The following is a 13936-nucleotide window of genomic DNA, read 5'->3' as shown; positions in this document are numbered from 1 at the left end:
TGAACAAAGGTCTCTGGTTTTCCTAGGCAGAGGACCCTGCGGCCTTCTGCAGTGTTTGTGCCCCTGGGTACTTGAGATTAGGGAGTGGTGATGACTCTTAAAGAGCATGCTGCCTTCAAGCACCTGTTTAACAAAGCACATCTTGCACCGCCCTTAATCCATTTAACCCTGAGTTGACACAGCACATGTTTCAGAGAGCACGGGGCTGGGGGAAAGGCCGGAGATCAACAGCATCCCAAGGCAGAAGAACTTCTCCTAGTCAGAACAAAATGGAGTCTCCTATGCCCACCCCTTTCTACACAGACACAGCAACAATCTGATCTCTCCTTCCTTTCCCCACACTTCCTCCCCTTCTCTTCAACAAAACCGCCATCATCCTCATGGCCCGCTCCCGATGGTCGCTGTCTCTTCGGAGCTGTTGGGTACACCTCCCAGACAGGGCAGCCGGGCAGAGGCGCTCCTCTCCTCCCAGACGGGGCGGCCGGGCAGAGGCGCTCCTCACTTCCCCGACGGAGCCGCCCGGGCAGAGGCGCTCCTCGTCAAGCGATTCTTCTGCCTTAGCCTCTTGAGTAGCTGGGATTGCAGGCATGTGCCACCATGCCCGGCTAATTTTTGTATTTTTAGTAGAGACGGGGTTTCACCATGTTGGCCAGACTGGTCTCGAACTTCTGACCTCTAGTGATCCACCTGCCTCAGCCTCCCAAAGTGCTGGGATTACAGGCGTGAACCACTGTGCCTGGCCTCAACTCTATTCTTTCCCTTCCCTTTCCTGCCCTGTAGTCTTTCCATTCCCAGGCCAACCCAGAGAGTTGCTGAGCCTGTGGGATTGATGTGAGGAAGGTCTCTGAATTCCCTCTTGTTCCTTTTCTCCATCCCCAGCTGCTGTCCCTCAATTTGGTCCTCACTTCACCCATGTTGACAGTTGTGTCCTAGCCAGTCTTCCCGCTGTTGTCCTCCCATGCTGTTGCACTCCCTTCACTGCTGTTACAATGATCATGTCACCCCTGCTGCAAATCTCTAGTTGTTCCCCATTGCCTGTAGAGCAACATCCAAAGTCCTACAGTCTGGCCCCACCCTCTTCAGACTGGTTCCCTGATACTCCAGACTCTTCTCTCCACACACCCCTCCACAGCCTCCATAACCTTCTCTCTTCTGAACACATGCAAGCTCTTTTTAAAGATTGTCGGCCAGGTGCAATGGCTGAAGCCTGTAATCTCAGCACTTTGGGAGGCCAAGGCGGACGGATCACGAGGTCAGGAGATCAAGACCATCCTGGCTAACACGGTGAAACCCTGTCTCTACTAAAAATACAAAAAATTAGCTGGGTATGGTGGCACGCACCTGTAATCCTAGCTACTCAGGAGGCTGAGGCAGGAGAATCACTTGAACCCGGGAGGTGGATGTTGTAGTGAACTGAGATCACGCCACTGCACTCCAGCCTGGGCGACAGAGTGAGACTCCGTCTCAAAAAAAAAAAAAAAAAAAAAAAAATATATATATATATATATATATATATATAAAATAAATAAATAAATAAAGATTCTGTGGCTTTGCAAGTGTGGTTCTTGCCTTCCTCTTTACTGTTTGCTAGGTTTCTTTCATCTCTCAAGATCCAACTCAGATTCCAGCTCAGTAGAGCCTTCCCTGACTCTCCCAGACAGCTTAATTACTCTCTCCTCTATGATCACATTGTGTCTCACCCTGTGTCTGCCCTCACCCTGTTACAGTGCTCATCATGTGCCATCACCTCTTGCCCTGGCTTCTGTGTGATTCTCTGTACTATTTGCTTCTCGAAGGCAGGAATCAAGGCTTTTTCTTAGTTTCCCTAGCCCAGTGCTTGGCATGGAACGGTTTGTGTATGGAGAGACTACACAGAGGTGGGAGGAGATAGTAAGTGTCCCATTTTGAGGGTAGATTCCTTTAAAGGAGTGGTGCCAGGTCCTGGAAGGCCTTGAATGCCAGGTCAGATGACTCAGACTTGCTTTTCTGAAGGGTTCCACACATTGCAGCCGGTGGCAGGGAGCGAGGCCTGAGAGTGTACCTTGCTCACTTACTGTTTTTTTTTTTTTTGGAGATAGGGTCTGTCTGTGTCACCCAGGCCAGGGTGCAGTAGCACAATCATGGCTCACTGCAGCCTCGATCTCCAGGGCTCAGGCAGTTTTCCTGCCTCAGCCTCCGGTGTAGCTGGGACCACAGGCTGGGACCACAGGTACCCACCACGACACCTGGCTGATTTTTTTTTTTTTTTTTTGAGATGGAGTCTCGCTCTGTTGCCCAGGCTGGAGTGCAATGGCGTGATCTCGACTCACTGCAATCTCCCCACCTCCCAGGTTCAAGTGATTCTCTTGCCTCAGCTTCCCAAGTAGCTGGGATTACAGGCGCCTGCCACCACACCCGGCTAATTTTTGTATTTTTAGTAGAGACTGGGTTTCACCATGCTGGCCAGGCTGGTCTCAAACTCCCAACCTCAGGTGATCCGCCCACCTCGGCCTCCCAAAGTGCTGGGATTACAGGTAGAAGCCACTGCGCCCAGCCTAATTTTCGTATTCTCTGTAGAGACGGGGTTTCATCATGATGCCCAGGCTGGTCTTAACTCCCGGGCTCAAGTGATTCTCTCGCCTCAGCCTCTTAGAGTGCTGGGATTACAGTCATGAGCCATGTGTCCAGCCTATTTTTTTTTCTTTCTCTTATTAAAAATGTGTTTGTGTGTGTGTGTGTGTGTATGTGTGTGTATGGTGTTTTTTTTTTTTTTTTTTTGAGATGGAGTCTCGCCCTGTCACCCAGGCTGGAGTGCAGTGGCATGATCTCAGCTCACTGCAACCTTTACCTCCCGGGTTCAAACAGTTCTCCTGCCTCAGCCTCCCAAGTAGCTGGGATTATGTATGTGTGTTTTTAAAATCAAAATAACATGATCACATTATAGAAAATTTGGAAAACAGAAAATAAGTCTTCCATATTTCTACCAGTCATTTGCAACCATTGTTATTTATTTATTTATTTATTGAGATGGAGTCTCACTCTGTCCCCCAGACTGGAGTGCAGTGGTGTGATCTCGGCTCACTGCAGCCTCTGCCTCCTGGGTTCAAGCGATTCTCCTGCCTCAGCCTCCCAAGTACCTGGAATTAGAGGCATGCACCACCACACCCTGCTAAATTTTGTATTTTTAGTAGTGAGGGGTTTCACCATGTTGGCCAGGGTGGTCTTGAACTCCTGATCTCAAGTGATCTGCCCACATTGGCCTCCCAAAGTGCTGGAATTATAAGTGTGAGCCATTGCACCCGGCCTGTATTTTTTTTTTTTTTTTGAGACAGAGTCTCTGTCACCCAGGCTGGAGTGCAGTGATGTGATCTCGACTCACTGCAACCTCCACCTCCCAGGTTCAAGCGATTCTCCTGCCTCAGCCTCCAAAGTAGCTGGGAATACAGGCACATGCCACCACACCTGGCTAACTTTTGTATTTTTTTTTTTTTTGGTAGAGACAGGGGTTCTCACCTTGTTGGCCAGGCTGGTCTCAAACTCCTGACCTCAAGTGATCCGCCCGCCTTGGCCTCCCAAAGTGTTGGGATTATAGGCATGAGCTACCGGGCCTGGCCCATAATTTGGTATTGATGTAACAAAGCCTTTTCTTTTCTTTTTTTTTTTTTTGAGACAGAGTCTTGCTCTGTCGCCCAGGCTGGAGTGCAGTGGCGCGATCTCAGCTCGCTGCAAGCTCCACCTCCTGAGTTCATACCATTCTCCCACCTCAGCCTCCAGAGTAGCTGGGACTACAGGCGCCCGCCACCACGCCCGGCTAATTTTGTTTTTGTATTTTTAGTAGAGACGGGGTTTCACCATGTTAGTCAGGATGGTCTCGATCTCCTGACCTCGTGATCCACCCGCCTCGGCCTCCCAAAGTGCTGCGATTATAGGCGTGAGCCACCATGCCTGACCAGAAAGCCTTTTCTGTATTGCTGCACCATCTTCATAGCTGTGATGCTTAGTGGCATTGTGGGCCTTCAAAGGGATGCGTACCAAAACATACCTGTGGTCTCTGTCATTGGATGTTTGTTTCCTGCTTTTTTCTCCTATTGTAAGTCCTGGTCCTATGAATATCATTGCAGGTACAGATTTTTACATGTTTTTGTGATATTTTCTTAGGACAGATTCTCAGGTATCAGGTCAGAGAGCACCAAGGTCAACTGTGGCTCTTTGTGCACTGGGACCCAGCTAGCCATTCTGGGGATGATTGCTTTTTCTTGCTCTGTGACACTCAGCCTCATCTCCAAAGCCAATAGGACTTCACAGAGGTTCCAGAGTGTTGCTGACTCTCTGCCTCTTAGCATGACCCTGAATTTTTAATTTTTTAAAATTTATTTATTTATTTTTCCCTGAGTTGAGTCTCGCTCTGTTGCCCAGGCTGGAGGGCAGTGGCACGATCTTGGCTCACTGCAACCTCTGCCTCCCGGGTTCAAGTGATTCTCGTGCCGCAGCCTCCTGAGTAGCTGGGATTACAGGCACCCGCCACCACGCCTGGCTAATTTTTGTACTTTTAGTAGAGATGGGGTTTCACCTTGTTAGTCAGACTGGTCTTACACTCCTGACCTCAGGTGATCTACCCGCCTCAGCCTCCCAAAGTGCTGGGATTACAGGCATGAGCCACCGTGCCTGGCCAGAATTTATTTATTATTATTATTGTTTATTATTTTTTTGAGACAGAGTCTTGCTCTGCTGCCCAGGCTGCAGTGCAGTGCTGTGCTGCGATCTTGGCTTACTGCAGCCTCCTCCTGGGTTCAAGTGATTCTCCTGCCTCAGCTTCCCAGGTAGCTGGGACTACAGGCATGAACCACCACACCTGGCTTTTTTTTTTTTTTTTTTGGACGGAGTCTTCCTCTGTCTCCCAGGCTGGAGGGCAATGGCACAATCTTGGCTCCCTGCAACCTCCGCCTCCCAGGTTCAAGTGATTCTCCTGCCTCAGCCTTCCAAGTAGCTGGAATTACAGGCACCTGCCACCACGCCCAGCTAATTTTGTATTTTTAGTAGAGACGGGGTTTTGCCATCTTGGCCAGGCTGGTCTCAAACTCCTGACCTCAGGTGACCCACCTGCCTCGGCCTCCCAAAGTGCTGGGATTACAGGCGTGAGCCATCACGCCTGGCCAATTTTTGTATTTTTAATAGAGATGGGGTTTCACTATGTTGGCCATGTTGGCTGGTCTAGAACTCCTGTTCTCAGGTGATCCTCCTGCCTTGGACTCCCAAAGTGCTGGGATTACAGGTGTGAGCCACCAGACCCGGCCAATTTTTGTATTTTTAATAGACATGGGGTTTTACCATGTTGGCCATATTGGCTGGTCTGAAACTCCTGTTCTCAGGTGATCCGCCTGCCTTGGCCTCCCAAAGTGCTGGGATTACAGGCCTGAGCCACTGCGCCAGGCCTAAACTTATTTTTTATTTTTAATATGAAAAAAAAGAGACAAGGTCTCGCTATGTTGCCCAGGCTGATCTCAAACTGGATTTAAGCAACCCTCTCACCTCAGCCTCCCAAAGTGCTGGATTATAGGCTTGAGCCACTGTGCCTGGCTGGCCCTGAATTTTTTTTAGTCCATGAGATAAGATATTTAATGTGTTTATTTGGAGCCTGAAATAAACCTCACACTGGGAGCCTGGGTGGAATACAGGAAGGGAAGGCAAGGAAAAGTCACAGAGAGCTCAGACAGCCAGCACCTGTGAAACACATGGAATGAGGTTTCCAAACCAGTGACAAGTGTGGTTTTCAATTAGCCAGGCATGGTGGTATGTGCCTGTAATCCTAGCTACTCAGGAGGCTGAGGCACGAGAATTGCTTGAACCTGGGAGGTGGAGATTGTAGTGAGCAGAGATTGCGCCACTGTACTCCGGCCTGGGCAACACAGCGAGACTCCATCTCAAAAAAAAAGTGTGGTTTTCATGGCCCTTCCCGGGAGAGCTGCAGCCTAACTCTGCCTGCCTCTCTTCCCTCACTGCCTTTATCCCCCAGCTATGTGGAAGTGCCCCCCTGCCTTGCAGTGGTGGGGGGCCTTGCTGATCTGGGCCTTTGCTCTCTGTCTTCCTTCTGCAACCTGGCCTTTCTTGAAGCCCACCGAGGTGTCTCCCCTTCTTCCTGTTTTTGCTCTGCACTTTGCCGTGGTCCCCAGCACCCCTTCAGGGGGTGTCCACTTGTCTCAGATACCAGATTGTGGACTCCAGAAGGGCGAGAGCTGTGTCTTATGCATTGTGGTGTGTTCCTCACACTGTAGCTGGTTGCTGAATGAAAAGAACGGAGGTTAAGAGCCTTTTATTTGTTATAAATTCAGTAAAGGGCAATAGCCAGTCTGAGTGGCACTGCAGGGGAGTTTTAGGTTATTCCTCCTTGTAGGTGAAACTTAGCCCTCACCATCCTACTTGACCCATTTAAAAGCCAGTTAGGACCGGGCATGGTGGCTCATGCCTGAATCCCACCACTTTGGGAGGCTGAGGTGGCGGATCACAAGGTCAGGAAATCGAGACCATCCTGGCTAACACGGTGAAACCCCGTCTCTACTAAAAATACAAAAAAATTAGCTGGGCGTGGTGGCGGACGCCTGTAGTCCCAGCTACTGGGGAGGCTGAGGCAGGAGAATGGTGTGAACCTGAGAGGCGGAGCTTGCAGTGAGCCGAGATCGCGCCACTGCACTCCAGCCTGGGTAACAGAGCAAGACTCTGTCTCAAAAAACAAAAATTAAAAAAAAAGAACCAGCTCTTTGAAGGAAAGAAGGAAGCAAGGAAACAAGCAGAAGCCCTTGTCAGTGTCCTCCTGGAGTGGGGCTCATTCATCCCGCCACATATTCACTGAGCACCTTCAATTTGTCAGGCTCTGTACCAGGCTTCAAGATGCTTTGCCCACTCAGCTTTACCATCTTGTGTCCCTGGAGACAGACTTGGATTCAAAATCTGGCTGAGCCACTACCCGTGAGATCTTAAGACAAGCTACTTCCCCTCTCTGAGCTTGAGCTTTTCCAGCTGCAAAATATAAATATTCCTCCCTCATCAGGCTGTTGTGAGGGTTAAATGAGGAGCTGTATTGTAGCTTTTCTCAGCCAGGGTCCTGAGCTGAGCCACAGGACAGAGAAGCTGATTGGAGTGACTCTCTCAGCTCTCTCAAGTATGGAGTATAACTAGTACCACCCTAGGTACCAGGAGAGAAGTCAAGTCATTATAAATAGTGGATTAGGGGGTCATAAGTCTCTTGAAGAACCAGGTCAAGGAAGGCCAGTAAAACCCTCTTTTCTGACAACTCGACACAGTGGCTAGTTCTGGGGTGACTAGAATTTCACAGTAGCATCATTGTGTGGTGAGTTTGGCACACTGTAGACACTAAGTAAATGTCAGCTTCCTTCCCCAGTCCCTCCTCCTCCCTCCCTTTCTTGCCAGGGCTCAGCTTGTCTTAAAGCCACGCACATCTTTCAGAAAGAGCCTAGGTTTTCTTAGATGGGAAAATATCCACTTGTCTCAGCGTTTTAGGTTGCTCTTCCTAGGCAATGTGCTTCCAGGCCCTTGGGCTACTGCTGTGATGCAGGTGCCTCCTGTTTGCTATGCCCTGGCACTTGGGCAGTGCTTCCTAAAAAGAGGGAGGCCCTGCAGTGTGCTGCGTGTCTTCTCAAACCACTGAGCTGCCGTGCTGCCACAGGCCCTTCACCAAGCACCAAGGAACTAAAATATGAACTAGACACAGATGCACATGGCTGCAGGGAGTTTCCAACTTACTAATGGAGATCAGATTTGTTAATGAGGAGCCCGGCGAGGGGTCCAAGGCCATGTCTTTAAGATTTTAGGAAAAAGGGAGGGATCAGAGTGGACAGGGCAGTCACCCTATGATCCCCATCACAGTCCCCTTCTGTCTGCCATTCATAAAGGAAATGGCATTTCTCTGTGGGCCTGGAGATCACCTATTAAACATGTGCACCTTGGCCAGATGTCTGTATGCCATTACCTGAAACTGCTACCAGAGCGGCCCCTCTTCCTCTGTCCTCTGGTGACTCAGACTCGAGGAGCCAGTTCTGTGGAAGGCAGATCCGATTTCAGTGACTTCAGCGGTGGCTAGGTGTCTGCTGAGTCTGAGAGGGGAACAGATACCAAGCCCCAAATCTTCCTTGCAGGAAGCCAGATGATTCTGGTAGTAAACCACTGGTCATTCAGGCATGAAATAACCTCAGGGCCAATTCTTCAGCAACACAGAGCCTCCTGAACTTCACCTTGTCACTTTGTCCAAGTTGCAGGAGCCATCAGGGCAGAGGTGGTGTTCAGCAGGAAGGACATAGCCACAGTCTGTCTCAGAGGAGGTTGGAAGGGGTGGAGGCTGTAGTATGAGGCCCGTCCAGACACAGTGAGTTCTGGCTGTATGCCTGGGGGCAGTCAGACAGTCATACCCTCTATGAACTCGTGGCTCAGGTGGGAAGATAAGAGATAAGAGGAAGTATCTGTGATAAAACCAGAGAACATATTCAGTGCTGACCCTCAGCTCTATAAATATTCAGAGTAAGGAGAGAGCTCCCATTTTGGGTCCTAGGATCATGGTGAATATCAGTTTCTACATCTGTAAACTGAGGGGGTCACTCTGTGGGTACGTCTAATATTAGCATTGTATTTAACAATTGGATCTAGACAGGGCGAGGTGGCTCACATTTGTAATCCTAGCGCTTTGGGAGCCCAGGGTGGGAGGATCACTTGAGCCTAGGACTTCAAAACCAGCCTGGGCAACAAAGCAAGACCCCATCTCTACAAAAAACTTTAAAAAACAGCCAGGCCTGGTGGCTCATGTGTGTAGTCCTAGTTACTCTGGAGGCTGAGGTGGGAGGAATGCTTGAGCCCAGGAGTTTGAGGCTACCATGAGCTATGATTGCACCACTGTACTCCAGCCTGGGCAACAGAGTGAGACCCTGTCTCTAAAAAAGAAAAAGAAAAAAAAAAAAGAACTGGAGGCCGGGTGCAGTGGCTCACGTCTGTAATCCCAGCATTTTGGGAGGCTGACGTGAGCGGATCACCTGAGATCAGGAGTTCAAGACCAGCTTGCCCAACATGGTGAAACCCCATCTCTACTAAAAATACAAAAATTAGCTAGGCGTGGTGGCAGGCGCCTGTAATCCCAGCTACTCAGGAGGCTGAGGCACGAGAATAGCTTGAACCCAGAAGGCGGAGGCTGCAGTGAGCCGAGATCATGCCACTGCACTCCAGCCTGGGTGACAGAGCGTGACTCTGTCTTAAAAAAAAAAAAAAAGAACTGGCTCTACAGAGGCTTCTGGTGGAGGTGAGGCTGGGCCTGAAGTATGGGAGCATCTGGTTTAATAATTAGGGGTGTGGGGTGAGGTGTGGAACCCGAGTGGTGTCTCCACAGGCAGGAACAGCCCTGAATTTGGCCACCCACAGGGCTGTTCCTCATGGAGCCCAGGCATGGCTGTGAAGCTGGACCTGAGCCCTGCATCTGTTACCAGGAAGGGGAGGTGTGGAGGAGCTCTCCTTGGGGCGGGGCAGGGTGAAGACAACTGCCCCAGGCCAACAGGGGCACAGTAAAGAGGATGGCAGAGCCCCATGCAGAGATCAGATGGGAAAGGGAGACAAGGTTGTGTTCTGAGGACATTCTTGGATTTTATGAAAAGACTTTAAAAAACCCCCAAAACCCAAAAACACTTTCTTGGATTTTCACCTCAGCTCATCATATCTCTGCTCTTAGCAAGTGTGCCTGATTTAATAAAATCAGTACTGGCAGCCAGCAGCATGTTTTTGTTCTAGAATCTTAGACTATCTTTTTTTTTTTTTTTTGAGATGGAGTTTTGCTCTTGTTGCCCAGGCTGGAGAGCAATGGCGCGATCTGGGCTCACCGCAACCTCTGCCTCCCGGGTTCAAGTGATTCTCCTGCCTCAGCCTCTGGAGTAGCTGGGATTTACAGGCATGCGCCACCACGCCCAGCTAATTTTATATTTTTAGTAGAGACAGGGTTTCTCCATGTTGATCAGGCTGGTCTCGAGCTCCTGATCCACCCACCTCGGCCTCCCAAAGTGCTGGGATTACAGGCATGAGCTACTGCGCCCGGCTACCTTAGACTGTCTTTTACAAAATAAGAGGAATGGCCAGGCACGGTGGCTCACGCCTGTAATCCCAGCACTTTGGGAGGCCGAGACAGGCGGATCACGAGGTCAAGAGATTGAGACCATCCTGGCCAACATGGTGAAACCCTGTCTCTACTAAAAATACAAAAATTAGCCGGGTGTGGTGGCGGGCGCCTATAGTCCCAGCTACTCGGGAGGCTGAGGCAGGAGAATCGCTTCAACCCAGGAGGCGGAGGTTGCAGTGAGCCGAGATTGCAACACTGCACTCCAGCCTGGGTGACAGAGCAAGACTCTGTCTTGAAAAAATAAAAAAATATAAAATAAGAGGAATAAATGAATAATAAGTAAAACAGTACAGAAAGGTTTTAAAGTCTATTGACTTTATAAGTCTACCCTCACCACCCCATTCACTTGCCCCTCAGCACCCCACCCTGCAAAAAAAAAAAAAAAGCCACTCCCTAGAGGTAAATACTATGAACCATTTTGAATCTGTATGGGGCACCAACAGGAGCCAGTGTGGTGTGTACTCTCAAGCGTCTGGGTGAAGCTTGCTCTGGGTCTCTTCTGGGCTGAACCTTTTCCAGGAAGGGAGAAGGGACTGCAGCTGTGGTGTGGCAGGGGCAGGCACAGGACCCTTCCAGAGAGGCTTCTCAGGGTCCCGGGAGGGTGATCAGCTGCCCTGCTTCAGTCAGGCGTCACCGGCTCACCCGCCGGCCCCTGGCCCGGGTTTTCTCCACTGTGTCTGAGGGCTCTTTTTCACCTTCTCAGGATCCCTCTGTGACCCAGCTGACCAATGCCCCGCAGGGCGGCCTGGCGGAATTCAACCCCTTCTCAGAGGTTGGTGAGCAGGCCCTCTTTCCAAGTCCCATGGCCCTCTGGGGTGGTCTGGGGTCTCCGGGGCAGGGATCCTTGGCAAGGACAGAAGCAGCTCTGAGAAGCGGCAGTCCTCAAAGGGACAGTACTAACATGAACCTGGGAGGCAGGGTAAGGATGGGAAAGCCACCAAACGCTCTGTAAAATTCTCCCCGTGGGATCTGTGACCGGGGCCCCTCCCCAAGGAGGTCAGGGCAGTGCCCAAGAGTGCTGGACCCACCGAGCCCAGGGGTGCTGGGTTAGGGATCAGATAGCTTGAACCTGAGGCTTGTTGGCTGGGAAGCCACAGGGGAAGGCCCAGTGCAGGCCCCGAGGGAGTCCCCTCACGGGCAGGGGCACATCACTCATCCTGCTGTGGGTTTGCCCCCTCGTCACCAACTAATGGAGTCCCACTCACTTGTGTCCTTTGATTTGTTCCATGTAGACAAATGCAGCGACAACAGTTCCTGTCACACAACTCCCTGGGTCCTCGCAGCCAGCGGTTCTCCAGCCATCAGTGGAACCAACCCAGCCGACCCCCCAGGTACTGCTGATAAAGAACTCTGGCCTTTTCTCTCCAGTGAGGGAATCACCCAGACCAGTAGCTGAGCCCTGAGGCTGGGGGCAAGCAGAGAGCTTTCAGCTTTGGCCCCCTAAGGGCCCTCTTGCTAATTTGTTCGGAGCTGGTCACCTACAAGTAGAGGGGCTGCTCTGCCAATTAATATCCTTACTCCCTCCATCCCACCCACCACCACCACTGAGAAATAAGCTCTACTCACCAGGCCGGGCTCCTTGGTGCCTCCAGAGAGGGCATTTGTCCCTGTTGTACCCCTCCAGGTCCTCCTCGGGCCTTTGGCTTGTTCTCTCTTCCTTGGGGCCCAGAATCTCTCTTTTTTTTAACTTCATTACTTCTCACCTTCCTTCCTGTCTTCCTTTGTCCCTTCACCAAATACTGTGGATCTTGCCTGCTTTGTGCCTGGTGCTCCACTGCACCGCCTCACTGCCCTCCCGCCGCGCTCCTCGCTGCCCCTATGAGCGTGACCCATGGTGGAGTTGTGTGTTGCAGCTCCTGCTTAGACAGGCCAGCAAGTTCCCGCCTGCCCAATTCCTGGCAGTGAGCGAGCTCTCAGAGAGGCAGATGCTCCTAGGAGGAGAAAGTATTCTCAGAGACAGCTACATGCGAAAGCTTCCGAAGGTAGGCCTAGTGTAGATGAGCAGGAAGAAGGGCAGGGCACCCGGAGCCTGCCCCGCACCCCTCCCAGGCCCCAGAGCCTGTGGAGGTGAGGCAGGCCTTACATGCGGAGGTGCCTTTCTGTGCAGCTGGGTGGTGGGCTGTAGGGAGCTGGGTCCTTCTCAACTGACGTCACAGATTTGGAGGAGGCCAAGACCCCCAGCGTGGCACAGCGGGGTCAGTTCTGCTCCTGCTTCTGCCCCCCGTGCCTGAAACTTGCCTCTCCAAGGCAGCCTTAGGTCTTTGAAGAGCTTTTGGAGAGGTTGGTGTGTGTATACATGTGTGTGTGTACACATGTGCCTGGTTTGTCATCCTGTGAGATGACCAGTTTGAGATCTGTCCCTAAAAAGGACTGTAGTCTCATCCTTCAGGAGGAACCTGGCCCAAATGGCAGCAGCTGCCAGCAGGTGCAGGGCCATGGGGCCAGGTCTGTTCAGCCTCACATACAGTCAGTCCCTTACTGTTACTCAGAGGCTCTACCCCACCTGGAGAGGAGATAAGTGTGGACTCTGCACGCCACTAAAGCCAGGCAGGGCAGGGCCACACCTAAGGGGCTATCCTGGGGTGTAGCCAGTGGTAGTTTAGGGGGACCTCAGGAGGCAGCTCCTGGGGGCAGGCCATGGGGCAGGGTGCTTGTACAGATCCTGAGGCTCAGGCACACGCCATCTGCCCTCACATGTCTCCCCTTTCCACTCACTGCTAGCAGGCTTGCACTGTTTTCCTTCTCACACATACACCAGGCTCTTCAAATGAGGCTTGGGTCTGTGGGTTTCTTGTTATAGTTTAGTTTCTTGTGAGGTCTTTTTCCCAAAGGTCACAATCACTGAGCTCTGCCTTGATACAGTACGGGGAAGAGGTGGAGAAGCCACTGGGGATAGTTTTCCCAACTCAAGCTTAGGGATGAGGGGAGGAGAGCCTAGTCATGGCCAAAGGGTCAGGAAGGTGTGGGGGCAGTGCAAGACAGGTTGGCCTCTCTAAGGTGGTCTCTGGTACCTAAGATACTCTGTGGGGTGGTAACTGTTTCTGGGACTCCTTGCTGGCTGCCCCTGCCTGGGGCATGGCCTCTCTGCCTGCCTACCCAGGCTGACACTGTTTCTGTTTGTTGTGTCTGGCTGTCCCTGTACCTCCCCTGTTCTCTCCAGGCTGTGGTGTCTGCGGCCCAGGCAGGCCTGCTCCGGCAGCAGGAAGAACTGGACAGGAAAGCTGCCGAGCTGGAACGCAAGGAGCGGGAGCTGCAGAACACTGTAGCCAACTTGCAGGGTAAGGGAGGTTGCTGGGGCCTGGGGCTGCCCTGCCTGGCATAGAAGAGTATCCTGAACCCTGTGCGGAGGGCCTCCCAGCGTTCACCCTGAGCTGCCTTAGAGTTCTGTGGGGCTCTTCTCATCGCAGGACGCTGGTCCTGGGAAGAGCAGTAAGTTGCAAGTCAGGAGACCTGCAGTGTAGTTGTAATCGCTGTAGATTACTTCTGCACTCCTTTCTAGCTCTAAAATTCCTTGATTCTTTGATAGCATAGGGGCATTGGTCCCACAATTCCTTGCTAATGATGATGAACTGAGTTCTTACACTTACGGACTGCTTGTAGGCCGTTTAGCTCTCTGTATTTCCCAGTGCATTTGGGGTCTGTTATCTCCATGTGAGCTTGTTGGTATCTCTTTGGGTTCCATTATCCTTTTCTGTCCCACTCCATGCTCCATGCAGACTCCAAGCCCTGCTTGCTGGAGCCCCTCTGGGAACCCTGGTTTGGCCCATACACTATGCTTGCGTGCACGCACCTCGA

At 51.5% G+C, this 13936-nt stretch overlaps 1 protein-coding gene across 2 annotated transcripts in view; it reads left to right on the top strand.

Moving 5' to 3' along the window:
• SCAMP2 (secretory carrier membrane protein 2) overlaps positions 1 to 13936 on the top strand; it is a 31219-nt gene that overhangs the window by 8806 nt on the left and 8477 nt on the right. Inside the window, exons 2-5 of one of the 2 annotated variants that reach the window (XM_054531108.2) lie at positions 10845 to 10913; positions 11374 to 11472; positions 11995 to 12123; positions 13302 to 13419. In XM_054531108.2, the coding sequence (XP_054387083.1) occupies positions 10845 to 10913; positions 11374 to 11472; positions 11995 to 12123; positions 13302 to 13419 (415 nt within the window). 2 annotated transcript variants of the gene reach the window in all.

This window comes from Pongo abelii, chromosome 16, assembly GCF_028885655.2.
Source record: "Pongo abelii isolate AG06213 chromosome 16, NHGRI_mPonAbe1-v2.0_pri, whole genome shotgun sequence".
NCBI classification, from domain to species: domain Eukaryota; kingdom Metazoa; phylum Chordata; class Mammalia; order Primates; family Hominidae; genus Pongo; species Pongo abelii.
The sequence above is the reverse complement of the archived record's forward strand: the minus strand, read 5'-3'. Positions and strand labels throughout refer to the sequence as shown.